The following is a 19,187-nucleotide window of genomic DNA, read 5'->3' as shown; positions in this document are numbered from 1 at the left end:
TATAAAGATAAGTCAATTATTATAAGTATTTTTACTCTAAGATATGTCTTTCAAAATTTAACCTTGTTCCAAGATTATGGCACAGAAACAACACAAAGTTAATAAAGTACACTAATTCAAAACTTACCAGGGTTGATCACTAAAACGCAATTTTTTCCTCAAAATAAATTTCACCCTGATCAAGCTTTCATTAAACTCATGCATGCAATTCTTTCCTTGCTATAATTTTCTTGCAAAGTTTACCCCTCTTATACCCATTTGAGCAGCAGTTAAGAAGGAAGATCTCTACTGCCTAAAATTTACTGTCAAGCAATTCCATGCCTTTAGTATGAAGAAAAGACACAAAAGAGAGTTAAGACTTCAAATTGGACTAACAATGCTCATTTCAAGCAAGAATTTTAATTAAGAAACTTATAGACAATTTATATATATTTCCAATTTTTATTTACAGATTTCAACAAATTAGTGCATCCATTCAATATGATTCTAAGAGAGAAAAAACATCGACCTATAACATTAAACTCATAAATTAGTGCATCAATACTTTATACTTTCTTTTTATACCAACTCCTCATTGTTCAACGAGAACTTTCTATTTACAGATTAATTTATACTTTAGACTTAAAAAACATTCAAAGCTTTTTACTGTTATAATTCATCGTTCTAGAAAAGGAACTCCATAATGCAAATTTAAAACCTAAGCATCATAAGTCAGTTAAATAGACATAAGATACAATCACTTCTTCCCAGTTAAATTGGAGTTACAGAAGAAAACTAAACAAATATCAAGCCAAATTTAATTGACCAGATAACTATATCTCATTTCATTTATTCACATCTTACTGCAGTAACCAATTCCTTTTTGTGTAAATCAGTCAGACACACTGAATAAATAACCAGATAACATGAATTAGACTCACCAATATCTAATAGAAAACAACAACTTTTCCATGTTAAAAACTCAAAATGCTAACCTATTCACAAAAATAAAACAAAATTCATTCATTCATATTCATTCACATAAATTAGGAAACACATAAAAAGCATGATGAAGAAATAGCTAAAATTTCACAATGAAACTGAACCGGATTTTTAGGAGATAAGATAGGTCAACCAAATTTAATGAATCTAGCATGAAATTAAGCATAAAAAATACCCAAAAAAATAGGGAAACAATAGATTAACAAAATTTCATGGTTTTGATATCAAATTATTCATCAACTATTCGACGAAAGGGAATATCATGGAGAAATTATACCTATAATTGCCGAAATCCAACAAATCAAGCAAAATCCGATGAAATCCCTCAAGGAAGGCAGTGAATCACAAATTAATATGGACATGCAGACTCAAAAAGTACACAAATTAATTGCAAAAATGTTTTTTTACCTTTCCAGTGAGAAAAATCAAATAATCACGGCAGATCTAAACTAAAAATCAAAGAATCATGGAGAAATTATACCTGTAATTGCCGAAATCCAACAAATCAAGCAAAATCCGTCGAAATCCTTCAAGGAAGGCAGTGAATCACAAATTAATATGGACATGCAGACTCAAAAAGTACACAAATTAATTACAAAACGGTTTTTTTACCTTTCCAGTGAGAAAAAAAATCAAAGAATCACGGCATATCTAAACTAAAAATCAAAGAATCATGGAGAAATTATACCTGTAATTGCCGAAATCCAAAAAATCAAGCAAAATCCGACGAAATCCCTCAAGGAAGGCAGTGAATCACAAATTAATATGGACATGCAGACTCAAAAAGTACACAAATTAATTACAAAACGGTTTTTTTACCTTTCCAGTGAGAAAAAAAATCAAAGAATCACGGCATATCTAAACTAAAAATCAAAGAATCATGGAGAAATTATACCTGTAATTGCCGAAATCCAACAAATCAAGCAAAATCCGACGAAATCCCTCAAGGAAGGCAGTGAATCACAAATTAATATGGACATGCAGACTCAAAAAGTACACAAAGAAGGCAGTGAATCACAAATTAATATGGACATGCAGACTCAAAAAGTACACAAATTAATTGCAAAAGTGGTTTTTTTACATTTCCAGTGAGGAAAATCAAAGAATCACGATAGATCTAAACTAAAAATCAAAGAATCATCGAGAAATTATACCTGTAATTGCCGAAATCCAACAAATCAAGCAAAATCCGACGAAATCCCTCAAGGAAGGTAGTGAATCACAAATTAATATGGACATGCAGACTCAAAAAGTACACAAATTAATTGCAAAAGGGTTTTTTACCTTTCCAGTGAGAAAAATCAAAGAATCACGGCAGATCTACAGAGATCAATGGAAGTGGGCATCGTCGAAGAGGGGGGAGAACGTCGTCGCGGGGAGGGAGGAGGGCGTCGTCGGAGCGGAACGGGGACAAGGGAGTCGTCAGAGTGGGACGAGGGCGTCGTCAGAGCGGAAGGAGGGCGTCGTCGCGGCTAGGAAGAGCACAGGTCGTCGATGTGGACTTGGGTTGGGGAGTTCGGCTGCCAATTGCCAGATCTAGGGTTTATGAGATGTGAGAAACATATTTATATGTGGTCGTGAGATGCTCGGAACAAATCTCAACCGTTGGTTGATGATCCAAAGGATATGTGAAGCCCTAGCTCACTTAACAATGTATATTTATATATGGGTAGAAGTTGTAATGAAAATTTTGATAAATTGCATAGAAATTTCAACTTAAAAGAGCATTTGTAAATATAAAGACTTACTTTCTTTTGTAGAACAACAAGAAAAATGACAAATGAAAAAAAATAGATAATAGCAAGACCAATTTAAGCTACTTTACTTTTCCAAAATAACACTCCCTCGAGATACAAAATAAATTGACCTCTTCAATAGTAATTGGCTACAAAATTTTGCCTTTGACAAAACTTTGGAAAGAAATATTTAACTAATTTAGTAATATATTAAATTGGTGATTCTTAATCTAGGAAATTTAGAGTTGGCATTATATATTCTTTAGACCAAGAATGTATAAACATCATATGACAATATTTTTGGTAACATATATTTTTATATGAATTATGATTTTTAATTTTAAGTGTATAATAATAAAATCAAATGTATTAAAATTTAGAGAGACGTAAATTTAAAATATAATGATAAAAAAACTAGTTTCCGTGCTTTGCACGGGGTACATACTAGTTAGTGCAAAATGGAAAAGACTGTAAGGTATCTAAGATAATAAAAGGGATCTGAGTGCAAAAATCCGCATTATGTTGTCTGGTTGCAGCACCACTTGCGTCGTCACCGCCGACAAGCAAACCCCGATCCGTGAAGAGCATCAGAAGCGAAAAACAGAAAGGAAGAGAGGAGGAGGAGGAGGAGGAGGAGGAGGGGGAAAGAAAGAAAGAAAGAAAGAAAGGAAAAAAAAAAAACACCAAATCAAAATTCAGTAGAGCATCAGATGCGAAAGATCCAAAAGGTCAGCGAACATTTCTTTCTCTCGAAACCCTAGCCCCCCCTTTCAAATCTCTCCTCTCAAAACCCTAGATCTCACTACTATCCTTTTTTTTTCTTGGATCGATCCAGCTCCGACTGATTTCGGCATTTCTTGATTGTAAAGATTCTTGAAAAGATCGAAACTTTTCTAATGGGGAAACCCCTAATCTACGAAATCTTGGAGAAGCCTGCTACCAGTTGCATCATAGGGCTCTGCACTGCGATTTGGTTCTACATCCAAAAGAAAAACATTGGGTATTCTAACGTCGGATTGAGCTACGATGCAGCCATCGAGGGCCACCATTGGAGGCTAATAACCTCGGCGTTCTCGCATGTAAGTGTCCTCCATCTGGTCTTCAACATGAGTGCTCTGTGGAGCCTTGGGGTTGTTGAGCAATTGGGTCACATGGGTCTCGGCGTGGAGTGCTATCTCCAGTATACTCTTGTTCTGATAGTGTTGTCGGGGGTCTTGGTTATTGCGGTTTATCATGTCTTGATTCAGAAATTTAAGGTGGAGTATTTCAGAAGAGTCACAGCGGCCGGGTATTCTTGCGTCGTGTTCGGATGGATGACGATCCTTGCGGTGAAGCAGCCTTCGTCGAAGTTGAGTCTGTTTGGGGTTCTTTCGTTGCCGATCAGCTTTGCGCCCTTTGAGTCGTTGATATTCACGTCGATAATTGTTCCGCAGGCGAGCTTCGTCGGGCATCTGTCTGGGATTGTGGTTGGTTATTCTATTGCTTGGGGTTTGATTCATGGGATGAACAATTATTGGGCGATTATGATGCTTGGTTGGGTCGTGCTTGTGTTTGTGTTGAGCTTGAAGCGGTCTGGAGCTCTTGACCTCTCTTTTATTGAGATAGAGAACGTGACGGATTCTTCACTGCCTACCGTGGGTTTTGTTGGAAACGGTAGAACTTTGCAGATGGCTGTACTGCCTCGCACAGGAGCTGAACTCGTGTAATTTTCAGATGACAGTAAATTTTGTTGATAAGATCGTATGTTGGGTTATACCGGTTATTCTTCTCATTACATTTCGGCGCCGTTGTATATTTTGGCTTTGGTAGCTATTGCTGCAAAACTCTGGGAGGATCTCCATCACTGTAAGTATCAAGTCTAATCAGAACATACAATTTGAAGATCAGATAACATTTATGTACCAACGGATCTGTGTTCTAGTTGAATGTAGCTGTATGACATGGCATTTGGATTTCCTTTGCTTACCAATTTTGTTACGCTACCAAAGATGAGTGCTAGTTTGTTAATCGTGATTGAATAATAGAAGAAAATTCTGGTTTTGCTGGTACATACATTTTGAAGAACATTGATTCTACATGTAATATGATTGTCATTTGGTAAATTCTTGCATCTTTTTGTTCATCGTTGTATACCACAGCCCGTGTATCACACCCCAGCACAATGTGTACGAGAGCCCCTGTATCACACCCCAAAAACCTGATAACGAGAATAAATAAATTTCAGCGGATAGAACAGTGACTACTTAAAGCTTACTTTCCGAAAATTGGCTAATGTTTCTAATTGTGTGTGTATTCTAGTTATGAATTGGTTACATTAAGAGATGAAATTAATTGTTTTTGGGCAAGCATAGGATACGTTTGTTGCGAGAAAGCTGGTTTATGATGACGAATAAAGATCCAAGACTTAAAGACGTAATTAGCAATGGATAAAGTATAATGACAGAGAGCTTAACTTCTGTCTGTACCTTGACTTCCTTTGACCATCTCTACCTAAGATGTATTATTTTATTCATTCACTCAATTTTATATTCCACACATGGAAACCATGCGTATAAGTGTTCTGCTTTTTTTCACTTTTTGGTTTGGTTGACAACAAAAATGGGACATGACTTGGAGGGATGAAACGGAGAACATGGAAAAAAAAAATAGAAAATTGGGATGAGGAAATGGAAGGAAAGAATGTCCATGCTTCATTAACCTATTACAAATATTTCCTTATAATAGACAATGTCAGCTATTAGCTAGTCGCTCCTTTGTCTATTTTGTCCAAAAGGTTTTAGCTATTACAGAACTATTACTCTTTCAGCAACCTAGAAGGTATTTAAATAAAAACATTCATGTTATACCTGAAATACCTTTGCTCTTAAAGTACATCTGTACAAATTGGTATTACCCATAGTTGTTTTATGTTTTGCTTCTACCTTTCTTTGGTTATTTATAATGTGCCTTCACTTGCATAGACAATGTACCACATATACTAATTAGTATTAACATATACCGTTTATATGTATCTAAATTTGTATAAAGTCCCACATTCAAAGCGAAGGAACCAAGATTTCCTTTTTTTATAAAAATGACTACAGTAGTCTAGCTTTGAAAAGAAGTACATGTATATATCTACATGAGGACAGTCACAGCAACATTCTGAGTTTGTTTTCTTATAAATGGTTAATTGTTTCACTGCAAACCATTGTTTGCAACTGGAAGTCATGTTTTAGAAAGGTGTTTTTTGTTACAAAATGTATGAAGTTCTGTTGCCTTATTTTTCTCTTCCTTTTTGAGAAACTTCTCTGCATGCTGGTTTGCAAACCCAGCACAGTTATTTGGACGCGATTATTCGGTCATTGATTAAATTGTTGAAATGTCAATTCGTATTCATCGTTCAACATCTTTTTTGGTTCTCATTTACTTAAGAACGCACCAGCCCTACTGCTATCGGAATTATGAATTAACAAAGAGGAGCAAGTATAGTCGCATATGCAGTTGCAGTTTTACACCGAAAACAAACAACTTGTAGGCACACAACCAACTCTGAATCAATCTTTACTCTGCTTATATTTATCATCGTTCGTCAGTGGTTAACATTATGTTAGGTTGTCTTAAATATGGAAAGAAACCTTATTTATTTCAAGCAGTGTTTCAACCAACCTCAAGAAAACATATAGAGTTGCCACATGTCTTTCACATCAACGAAATTCTAGAATTAAGTGGGAAGATACTGTGTGAAAATACTTTTTCCATCAGGTACCAATCAAATAGGAGGGAAAAAAATTCTCAAGAAAATTTTGCCCCATGCACTAAGAGGAAAGTAAAAGATGATTCAGTTATGTAAGGGTGTTCATTATGGTGAGTCACAAAATTTGATGCCTAAAGATTTTTGCGGAACCCATGTTTTTGGAGAAAGCAAGTAAATTGGAAACAAGCCAGTACTCTCCTTTCGGTGTCTGATTTTATGATGACCGGCTATTCAACATAAGTACAAAACAGTCGATGACAGGCCAGAGAAACTTGCAACTATTTCCTATTGGAGCTTACCTTGTGTTCTTCGGTTTGTTCCTCGTCATATGCGCACCTATATTATGTGCTCGAGTTTTTTTTATTGCAGAACCCTCTTGAGTTAATGTGATTGAAATTGTGGCGTTCTTTTGGTTGAGAATTTTGGGATGTTTGATTTATTTCAAACTATGCTATTGCTTTGAGATAATTAATTTTATAATTGAATTCAGATTCTTGTTTGGTTGTATGTATTTGTGATGTTGGCTGCTGCCACATGTGTAATGGAGCAGTGCGCAAATTCTACGACCATGAGTAAAGCGTGGAATTGAAACTTCACATTCTGCGTGTGGCTGCTCCAGTCTCAGTAGATTATCTAGAACTGCACCCGTAACTCCAATGCGAAATTGGTAAAGCGGAAAAATCCAAGTATTAGGATTTGGAAGGATTTCCTGATATAAACTACATTGGTTTCTTTTTTTTTTCCCTATATGTTTGAATTTCTTTTCCTTGTTTGTAGTCTTTATTATGCCCAGGTTCTCGTCTTTGGTCCTGATCATGAATTTTTATGTTTTTCATTTTGATTCTATCCAGTACTGTCAAGCCCTGCAACTTCACTATGAAATATACCTTGTGTCGCTAAATAACTGCTTTAAATCATGTTTATACCTTTCAACAATGCAGTGTAACCTTCTGTAGAAAGCTTGGTCCTTATGTCGAGTATATTTACAGATGCTCGGGCGGAGAAATCATTACGGCCCCGTTTGTTAAGTAAAAAGGGTTAAAGAGAATGATTAATGTACTTAGTCCATTCGATAATCTGAAGGATTAAATTATTAACCTGTTAAATAAGTTTTATTTTAGCTCTTGTGATCAATTTTAGTGTTTGGGAATAACAATGATTTTGACTATTTTCTTTATAATTAGAAGGGTTAACTCTTAATCCTTCTAAATAGGAGTATTAGTAAACCCCTCATTTTTAGGGATTAACTCATTTTAATCCCTCTAGAGGGGTTAGCTTAACCCTTCTATATATTTTATGTTTGACAAATTATGAAGGGTTAACTCACTTTAACTATTGTATACATTTTTTGTTTTGTTTGATGGGTTAAGAAAGGGTTAAGTCTCCTTAACGGCTTAACCCCCCACTTAACCCTTTGCCAAACGGTACCTACGAGTCTTTATCCTAAGCAGAAACTGTTAATTACACGGGACATGCGTGTTCTTCTTTTATCAGATGCGATAGATTCCTATCTTCTGTCCATAAGATATCATCATTTTTGTCGGTCTTTGCGGTCACCAATTTTAGCGAGAGAGAGGGAGAAGATACGAACACGAGGATTAGTAGCAACATAAATCATCGTAAAATGTTCTGAACTGAATAAAAAAGATGAACTACTTCTGAACTGAATGGCATCAGGACGCACTTGGCGATAGAATTCATCATTGTTGGTTGGTCCATTGGGCATCGTCTGATCACCAGCTGCTTTCAACCGTTGAACCTCCTATCCTCTTGCAGAGGCATCATCTGGAGCTATGTGCAGACCAAGATACACTAGTAGAAAATTGAGTATTGGCGACGGGGTATTGGCGACGGATTTGAAATCCGTCGCCAATACAAACATTGGCGACGGAACATTGGCGACGGGGTTGTTCCCGACACCAATGTTTGTATTGGCGACAGATTTCAATCCGTCGCCAATGTTTTCCGTCGCCCATAACCTTTGGCGACGGGAAAACATTGGTGACGGATTAGATCCGTCGCCAACAAGTATTGGCGACGGATTATATCCGTCGCCAATGTTCCGTCGGCAATACTTATTAGCGACAGATTCTATCCGTCGCCAATAAGTATTGGCGACGGAAATGATGCGTCGCCAATACATATTAGCGACGGAATTGATCCGTCACCAATGTTTCGTCGCCAATATTTATTGGCGACGGATCGAATTCGTCGCCAATAATTATTGGCGACGAATTGAATCTGTCGCCAATAAGTATTGGCGACGAATTCTATCCGTCGCCAATACTTATTAGCGACAGATTCTATCAGTCGCCAATAAGTATTAGCGACAAAAATGATGCGTCACCAATATGTATTAGCGACGGAATTGATCCGTCACCAATGTTCCGTCGCCAATACTTATTGGCGACGGATCGAATTCGTCGCCAATAAGTATTGGCGACGGATCGAATCTATCGCCAATAAGTATTGGCGACGAATGTGATCCGTCACCAATGTTTCGTCACCAATACTTATTAGCGACAGATTCGATCCGTCGCCAATACACATTGGCGACGAATTCGATCCGTCGCCAATAAGTATTGGCGACGGATTCGAGTCGTCGCCAATGTTCCGTCGCCAATACTTATTGGCGACGGATTCGAATACGTTGCCAATACTTATTGGCGACGAATCAAATTTGTCACCAATGTCCGTCGCCATCGTAAAAAATTAACATTAGTGATTGATTATCCCATTGTTAATGAGAGGCCCTACAAAAAATTAAGAATTATTTTAATATTAGTCCCTCAAATCTATAATATTTTAAATGTAGTCCAATACTATTTTGTTCCACGCAGGTAGATGATAGCTTGAGAGCTGAGGACGTGGAAGTCTACTATGATCCAGGACAGTTGTTTGGTGGCCTTCTCAAGGGCCCCCTGCTCCCCTCTAGCGTCGTCGTCGAGGAGGCTGTAGCCGCAACTTTGTCGCTGGAGGCATGTCCCTTCTTTAGGGAGAAGTGATATATGCTTCCTGAATTTGAATTTGCTTGTAGAACAAATCTAGTAGTTTTCTCGTTAATAAATGAATGTAATTAGTGGAAATACCTCTTGCTTGTTTAAAAATTAGTGGAATTAATGAGCAATATAAGAGGGTAGTTTTCTAGTCATATTTTTATACTTTCAAGAAAACCAATCTAAAGATAACCACTAACAGGTAGAAAACTGAGCATTGACGACGGGGTATTGGCGACAGATTTGAAATCCATCGCCAATACAAACATTTACGATGGAAAGATACATATGTTATCAGATTCTTATTGTTAGACCCTAGGGGGGGGTTGATTAGGGTCTTATGCTAATCTAATCCGATTATATGCCAATTAAAATTAATAAGTTATCCTAGCAAGTATGAAATACCACAAGATATATGAGCTAGGATAAGCAATGTGAACAATGAGAATATATCCTATATGATGAAATATATATGCAAGGATATATAAACTAACACAATGGTAAACAATATAAACTAGATAGTGGATGATATAAATAATGAGCTATGGACAATGGCGACAAGAAATATAAACATAAGATTAAGTGCACCAAAGCAAACTCAAACACACGATATGATCACGGAGTTCGGACCTTCCGTCCTACGTCTCCGCTCCCCACTCCCGGGGAGAAATCCACTATCACAACCGAGTTTTCTACGCTCACCCGAATAACGTATACACCTCACAATGTCAGTTTTCAACGCTCACCGATCAACGTTCACTCCTCACACTCGGTTTTATAGTTCACCGAAAACTCCACAACACACTCGGTTTTCTAGCTCATCGAAAACCTTACACCACTCACAATGTAACAAATATAAATTTATTCTCTACAATAGATGAGAACATAATGAAAGCTCACACTCAATGTTACAACTCTCACAACCCCAAATATATTATGAATGCAAATACAATAAGCTCAAGTGGGTGTGTGTAACAATGAGATAAAATCAAATCTAAACTCAATATAAAACTAGCTTTAATAGAAATGATAATTAACAAATAATTAATAAATAAAAGCTATAGTAGAGTTTAGAAAACTTCTCTAGATGACAAGAGAGAGAGAGATGGATTGAATGCCCAAAGTACGATTGATAATCTCCTCAAGCTCTTGTAAAACTTTCTTCATAAACCAAACCCTTAAACAAGCTTAAAACAAGCTTAAACTCTATTTAAAACTCTTTAAAACATTCTCTTGTTATGTATAGAGCTGAAGGAAAAAAGGGGGTATTTATACCCACTCAAAACTTCAGCAAAAACCCCACTAAAATGACAACAAAGCCCCCAGAAAAACAGCTCAGAAAAAATAGTCGTTGGAGTCCAACGGTCATATCGGCGGGGGGGCGAAAACAGACTATGGCTCTGGACAAGCGACGGTCGACCGCGGTGGTCGACCACGAAACTCTCTGGACTTGCTACGGTCGACCGCCACGGTCGACCGCGAGCCAACAAAACAAATTCTGTGGCGGTCGACCGTGGCGGTCGACCGCGAACTGACACTACAGAAAAACAGGTTTGAAAACATATTTTTTGACTTTTGGAAAATTGTTAAAAATAACAAATGAAGTCCAAAAATTATGAAACTTTGGGAAATGTATATAAACATGTAAATGAACATGTTACAAAAAGAATTTTTCAAATTATATTTCCCATTTGTGAAAAATCATTATTTTGTAAAATAGTCCAAAACACGAAAATGTAAACATGTGAATTTTGACATTTAGGCTAAACCATGTTTTGAAACTTTGCACAATGATTATATAGACTTAATAAAATATGTATATGATTATTGTTAAGTCCAAAAACTAAGAAAACAATATTTTCACAAAATTGCATATTCTATGCAATATATACTAAAACACAATAATAAATATGAAACATGTGATTTCATATTTATAAACATGAAAACTCAAAAACACATGTATGTATATATATAACTATATATATGCATAGAAACCAAAACTTATGTATATATATATAACTATATATATACGAAGAAACCAATAAATGTGTGTGTATATGATAATTGAGCTTAAAGTACTTAACACACATAATATAAACACCTAAACTAAGTTACCCAAGCTAGATCTTGATCTTCAATAGGCTCGACTTGGTACACTTGCGGATGAAGCTTGAACTTGATCTTTAACTTTGAATTGCGTAGGCTTCACTTCACAATTCCGCCAACCTCCATTGGATATGTCGTTGAAGCGCTATTCCATCCATCCTCCAACTACGTTGTTTGTCTAGAATAAATATGAAAACACAAACACTAGACAAACAACATTAGAAGTAAATTGTTTGTTAAACATCATCAAAACAAGAAGGCCAACAATCTCCCCCTTTTTGATGATGACAAACAATTTACAAAAGGGATATATGCATGAAAGAAAATGAATATACAAAGTATAATATATCATGTATATAAATAAGAAAGAATATACTCACAATATTTCTCCCCCTTTGACAACATCAAAAAGGGGACAAAAGAATTAGGAGAGCGAAAGATCCCCCTACAAATAAGCATGGGTGAGTATAAAACAAGTATAGGGATTGCTCCCCCTATCAAAATGCCTTAATGAATATATGCAATAAATGTTAAGGCATACATATGTGAGCAAGCATAGATGGAAAGTATGCTAAACACTCCTCACATACGAAAAAGATAATGAGAACACATATGAAAAAAGTGTCTCAAATCAAAGAACATAAAAACCATGTGTAAAGGTAGATTTATGAAATCAAAGGAAAAAGATCATGAGAATCATGCAAAATGTTTTCAAATAAAAACAAATCAATCAAATGAAATCATAAATCAAAATTTAAATCATAAAACCAAACCATTATTGATTTTAAAAAATCAAGAGAGGCAACCATATCTAGCTCTTGAGCTAGTAATTAACAACCCATATAAACATTTTTAGCATTCGGTAAATAATGTTTGGGAATAAACACCCAATAACTCCGGAGGGTTATATGAACACAAACCTCTTATAAAAATCAAAACAAATAATCATAAAAACAAAAGATTTGATCAATTAAAAATTTGTTTCATAATCAAAAGATTTTAAGATATAATTTTCAAAACCAAGAAAAGGAAAAAGAAAAACACTAAAGTACTTGGGTTTAAAAATCAAATTTTTTTTGGTACCCAAGAATTCTTGGTACCAAGAGATTTAGGGACATGACCCCTATCATTAAAGCTCAAAGCCCTAGGGTTATGAACCCGTTTGGGCACATGTAGTGCACTAACACGGTCAAAGCAATAATCACTCAAATGACCCTTTCGATTGTAATTTGTGCAATGAAAGAGATCCATTTGTTTTTGTGGACCATTAGCTCGTGCACGGGAATCATTTGCAAATAAAGATTTTCTTTTAAAATTATTTTGCAAATGAGAAACATCATTAAACAAAGGTGGTCTTTTTGGAGCAAATTGTAAATTTGGAGCATTTTGCAAATCAAAACAAAATTTAGCAAGATGTCCAAACCTACCACAAACATCACATTTAAAAAAATATGGTCTACTAGATACATTTGGCAAACGTGATTTTCTTTTCAAATCAAAACAATATTTGGCCAAATGACCTACTAGATACATTTGGCAAACGTGATTTTCTTTTCAAATCAAAACAATATTTGGCCAAATGACCAAAACGACCACAATGATCACACTTGAACACACTAGCATGCTTATGATGAACTTTGTGAGAATGAGCATATGAATGTGTAAGTGTACAAGATGAAGAGGCTACATGATATGCACAAGGAGCATTGACATTTTTATGTTTGTGTGCATCATAGCAAAATTTAGCTAGATGATCTTTACGGTCGCAAATAGAGCACTTGTAAACTTTGCTATATATATATATGTGCATGATGAGTGGATGATTTCTTAGGTTTGGCACACATATCCATAAGCCTCTTATGATTATCAAAGCATATTTTCAAAGTTGAATCTAAAGATGAAATGTATTTTTTCATAAGATTCAAGTCTTCATTTTTAGGCACATATGCACTTTTAGAAGTAGAACATAAATAGTTATTTATAAAAGAAGCAGTATCATTTTGTATGTTCTCTACTTCTAACATGGCATTATCTTTTTCATGAGTTAACTTGGCAAAGTTTGAAAGCAAAGAATCATGATCCGATTTTAATTTTTCATTGTTTTCTTTAAGGATCACATTTTCATTAGAAATAGTTTCAAACTTAGATGCTAACAACTCATGATCGGATTTCAAATTTTCATGCTTGCTTTGTAAATTAATAAAATCATTTTGCAATTTGTTAAAGGCATGTAATAATTTTTCACTAGCACAAGCAAGTTCATCATTAGGTAAATCATTTATGGTTTCGAACTCGCAAACCTCACTAGGGCCGTGTGCATGAAGCTCCATATGAACTTGAAGCGGGATCCTCCAAAGCTTGTCGGATCGCCTCCAAGTCTCCTTGATGTGCTTCTATAAATATCCATAAGGTGTAAGCACTATCAAAATGAACAAATTTGTTAGGCATAGATGAATCAAGAGCATTTAGCAAATATTCTAACAAGATATTGTTCATTGTAAACATACGATGATCATTTTTATTCCACTTGGATTTCTCCAAAATGGGCACAATATAAGCATCATCTATAATTTCCCATAAATCAAAATGTTTAAATTGAACAAAAAGTTTAAATCTAACACACCATTGGACATAGGGGAAATTGTGTTAGACCCTAGAGGGGGGGTGATTAGGATCTTATGTTAATCTAATCCGATTATATGCCAATTAAAATTAATTAACAAGTTATCCTAAGGTGACACCTTAGATTCCCACCTAAGGACGCGGTCTAAAATCACATTATTTCCTTTTTTTTTGTGATCCGCTCCGTTGAACTTGATCTACACGTTATTAAACCCAAACACACCAATTTTAGGGTGAACCCGTCGTGTTTTGACCTTTCATCCACTCACCGCGATTTTAACTGTTTCGAATGAATAGAACAATGTTTTCCTAATGTGACACCTTAGATTCCCACCTAAGGACGCGGTCTAAAATCATATTATTCCCTAATTATTTTTGTGATCCGCTCTATTGAACTTGATCTACACGTTCTTAAACCCAAACACACCAATTTTGGTGTGAACACGTCGTGTTTTGACCCTTCGTTGAGCCGTGCAAAGAGTTATATTCATTCGAAACCGTTAAAATTGTGGTGAGTGGATGAAGGGTCAAAACATGACGGGTTCACCCCAAAATTGGTGTGTTTAGGTTTAAGAACGTGTAGATCAAGTTCAACGGAGCGGATCACCCTAGAGGGGGGGTGATTAGGGTCTTATGCTAATCTAATCCGATTTTATGCCAATTAAAACTAATTAACAAGTTATCCTAACAAGTATAAAATACAACAAGATACGTGAGCTAGGATATGCAATATAAACTAATGAATATATCCTGGCAATGAGATATTACAAATATATGAGCAAGGATATATAAACAACACAAGGGTAAATAATGTAAACAAATGAGTGGACAAACTAACTAATGAGACAATTGTGATATGACCAATGAGCACAAATATAAATGAACACCAAAGCACACACAAACACAATCAAATGATCACGGAGTTCGGACCTTCCGTCCTACGTCTCCGCTCCCCACTCCCGGGGAGAAATCAACTAACACAACCGGATTTTCTATGCTTACCCGAACAACGTTTACACATCACACTCTGTTTTCTAGCTACCCGAAAACTTTACAAATAACACACTCTTGTAATCCCACTCTACACCCTCTCAAGTGTTGAACTAGACGTGTCTCTCTCAATTGCTGTGATACAACATCTCCCTAGGTTCGTCAACCGACGCCACTCTTCTTGGGACGATCCCCGACTCTCGCCACACACTTCTTTCGGTGTACAAGTGTATTACAAAGTGATCTCACAATTAAAGCTCACAAATCAAATGATTGTTCTCTAAACAAGGTGAGAACTCAATTAAGCACAACTCTTAGTCACAAACCCACAACCCCAAATTATACTATGAATGTAAATACAATAAGCTCAAAAGGTTGTGTGTGAACAAAGAGATATAAATCAAAACTAAACTCAATGTAGTTCTAGCTTAATAACAATGATAAGCAAATATATAAAAGAGCTAGTTCTCAATAGATCAAGAGGTGGAGGGAGAATAGTTGGAAGCTCAAACTTCAATAGATGATCTCCTCAAGTTCTTGTGGAATTGATTCACAAAACCGAAACACTCAAATGCTTAAAAGCTTATAAACACACTTTGAACAAACTTAAACCATTGATTAAAACTTTATTAAACCTCTTGGATTGCTACTGAAAACTGAGGTATAAGGGGGTATTTATATGAAACCCCAAAGCCAAGAAAAGACCAAAAAACCAGCTCAACAACGGCTCTGAAAACTAGCTGTTGGAGCAGATTTGACAGTGCGGCGGTCGACCGCGAAGGTCATCAAAGCAGAGAAAACTTCCAGAGAGTTCGACGGTCGACCGTGGCGGTCGACCGTGAAAATTTTCAGCTTGACGGTCGACCGCCACGGTCGATCGCAAAAGTTTCTGCTGCCCACTCAGAGAAAAATATAGGCGCGGTCGATCATGGCAGTCGACCGCAAACTAATATGTTCATAAATACAATAGAAAATAAAACATATGAGTATGTGTATGAAAATATATTTGTTTCATATTACAAAAATAAATATGAAATGTAATTTCATATTTATAAACATGAAAGTCAAAACTTGTGTTGTATATATATATGACTACATTTATATACAAAGAAACCAATAAAATATGTGTGTATATGATATTAAGCTTAACATACTTAACACACATAATATAATACCTAAACTAAATTACCCAAGCTTGTGATCTTCAACGAAGCTCTATCTTGGTACACTTGCGGATGAAGCTTGAACTTGAATCTTTAACTTTGAATTGCGTAGGCTTCACTCCATAATTCCGCCAACCTCAATTGAATATGATCGCGAATGCTCGATTCCATCTATCCTCCAACAATATTGTTTGTCTACAATAAATAGAAAACCACAAATACTAGACAAATAACATTAGTCGTAAATTGTTTGTTAAACATCATCAAAACAAGAAGGCCAACAATCTCCCCCTTTTTGATGATGACAAACAATTTACAAAAGAGATATATATGCATGAAAGAAATAAATATATAAATTAGAATTATCATGCATATAAACAAGAAAGAATATACTCATAATATTTTACCCCCTTTGACAACATCAAAAAGGGGACAAAAGGATGAAGAGAGAGAAAGCTTCCCTTATCAATATGCATGGGTGAGTATGAAAATATAGGGATTGCTCCCCCTATCAAAATACCTCTTGAATGTATGAAATGAATGCTAATGCATACATATGTGAGAAAGCATAGATTAAAAACATGCTAAACATAACTCACATACAAAAAAGATAATGAGAACACATATAAATATGTTAATATGAAAAAAGTATCACATTACACAATTTTAAAAACATAGTGTATAAAAATAGATTTATGAAATCAAAAGATAGAACATGATAATCACGCAAAAAATTTTCAAATCAACCAAATAAAATCATAAATCAAATTTTAAGTCCAAAAATAACATTTGATCAATAAAGGAAATTTTCTTTGTAAAACTTGATCAAACCACATAAAGAATATATTATAAAGTATATATGAAATTTGAATCATCTATTTGTGTTATATAATGAATTCAAAAGAACAAATCAAAATAAAATTTTCATAGTTCAAAAATAAGATTACAAAACATACAAGAATCATGAACTATGGAAAAAATCATCTTTAAAAGTATAAAGCCAAATCATCATTCATTTTTAAAAATAAAGAGAGGCAACTATATCTAGCTCTTAAGCTAGTAACAACCCATATAAACATTTAAGCGTCCAGTATACATGATTTGGGAATAAACACCCAATAAGCCCGGAGGGTTATACAAACCTCTCATCAAAACAAAACTAATAATCATGAAAACAAAAGAATTTGACCAATAAAAGGAATTGTTGTCATAAAAGTTTAAAATATATTTTTTAAAACCAAGAAAAAGAAAAATAAAAGTACTAAAATTATTGGCTTAAAAATTATTTTGGCACCCAAGTATTCTTGGTGTCGGTTTGTTTAGGGACATGACCCCTATCAGGCACCCAAGTATTCTTGGTGTCGGTTTGTTTAGGGACATGACCCCTATCATTAAAGCTCAAAGCCCTAGGGTTATGAACCCTCTTGGGCACATGTGATGCACTAACACGGTCAAAACAATATTCATTCAAATGACCCTTCCGATTGCATGTGCAATGAAAGCGATCCATTTGTTTTTGTGGACCATTAGCTCGTGCACGAGTAACATTTGCAAACATAGATGGTCTTTTAAGATTATTTTGCAAATATGAAATATTTTGAAACAATGTTGGTCTACTTAAAATATTTTACGATTTAGAAATTTTTCGCAAATCAAAATAAAACTTAGCTAAGTGACCAACTCTACCATAAAAATCACAATAATACACATTATCATGCTTATGATGAACAATGGGTGTATGTGTGTGTACATGTGATGAAGAGACTTGATGAGATGCACAAGGAACATTGATATTTTTATATTTGTGTGCATCATAGCAAAATTTAATTAAATGGCCTTTACGACCACAAATGGAGCACTTGTAAACTTTTCTATACAAGTGTGCATAGGATCTAAAAGAAAACCATAAAACGATAGTCATAAGCTATCACAACCACAATAACCAGAAATAGTTCCACAATACACATAGTTTTCAAACACAAACCAGAAAGTTATTACAACTCCAAAATAAAAGATAAGTATCCAGTTTTAGTTCAACAAAAAACATAAACACAATATCATCAGGAATCAATCACCACCATCATCAGATGCAGAGCCGGAGCCAGATCTAGAATTAGAGCCATAAGCAGATCCTTCTTCAGAGCCCTTTTCAGAACCAGAGTCAGAGCTGGAAGAGGGATCCGGAATCCCAAGAGACTGACGCTGATAACTAAGAAGAGTCCTAACATCATTCTGAATACTTGAGACCTGAGTCTCAAAACGATCCAGTTGGTCACAAACATCAGAAGCTGAGATAGTGGAAGCTCTAGACCGAGAACAAGAAGATGATGGTTTGGTAGGATCAGATAAGGAGTCTAAAATTTGCATTCGAGAGAGAGACTCTATCAAAATATTCCTTACTAGGATCAACTTTGGGTTCATGAGATAGAGCAACACCGAAGTGTTGTAGAATAAGAGTGATGAAGCAACCAAAGGGTAGAAACTTGTAATGCTTACATGCCATGTTTTTAAGGAAAGCATTTGCCCAATTCACTTTTATCTTGGCAAAAATGGCATATACAACATTGACTTTGTCAGGAGCAAAGTGATCAAAGCTACCGATCTTGGGAATGAGGTTCTGAGCAACAATACGAGCGATGATTTTGGCTGTGGGATTGAGTAATTTGTTGTTAATAGAATAGGTGCAACTGGGCTTAAACATGATATCATTCATATCCTGATCGGTGTGATCAATAGACATAAGCTCAACGTCACTTGACGGGATCGTAAGGATTCCCGCAAGCTCGTCAGCAGAAAAAGATATTTGAATATTTTTAACAGATGTACTGATGGTTTGGAGACCATCAGCTGTAGATGT

The 19,187-nt window shown here is 35.4% G+C and overlaps 1 protein-coding gene across 2 annotated transcripts; it reads left to right on the top strand.

The window, feature by feature from the left end:
* On the top strand, nucleotides 3,264–4,799 carry LOC109837577 (RHOMBOID-like protein 13). Of its 2 annotated transcripts, none has more exons than XM_020405881.1 (2): nucleotides 3,264–3,445; nucleotides 3,587–4,799. In XM_020405881.1, the coding sequence occupies exons 1-2, from the start codon at nucleotides 3,428–3,430 to the stop codon at nucleotides 4,421–4,423; spliced, it is 855 nt and encodes a 284-aa protein (XP_020261470.1). In that variant the 5' UTR covers nucleotides 3,264–3,427; the 3' UTR covers nucleotides 4,424–4,799. The 2 variants fall into 2 exon arrangements, with proteins under 2 accessions (XP_020261470.1, XP_020261471.1); XM_020405882.1 differs by having other exon boundaries at nucleotides 3,553–4,799.

Source organism: Asparagus officinalis, chromosome 4, assembly GCF_001876935.1.
Source record: "Asparagus officinalis chromosome 4, Aspof.V1, whole genome shotgun sequence".
NCBI lineage: Eukaryota > Viridiplantae > Streptophyta > Magnoliopsida > Asparagales > Asparagaceae > Asparagus > Asparagus officinalis.
This window is presented reverse-complemented; position numbering and strand designations above follow the sequence as displayed.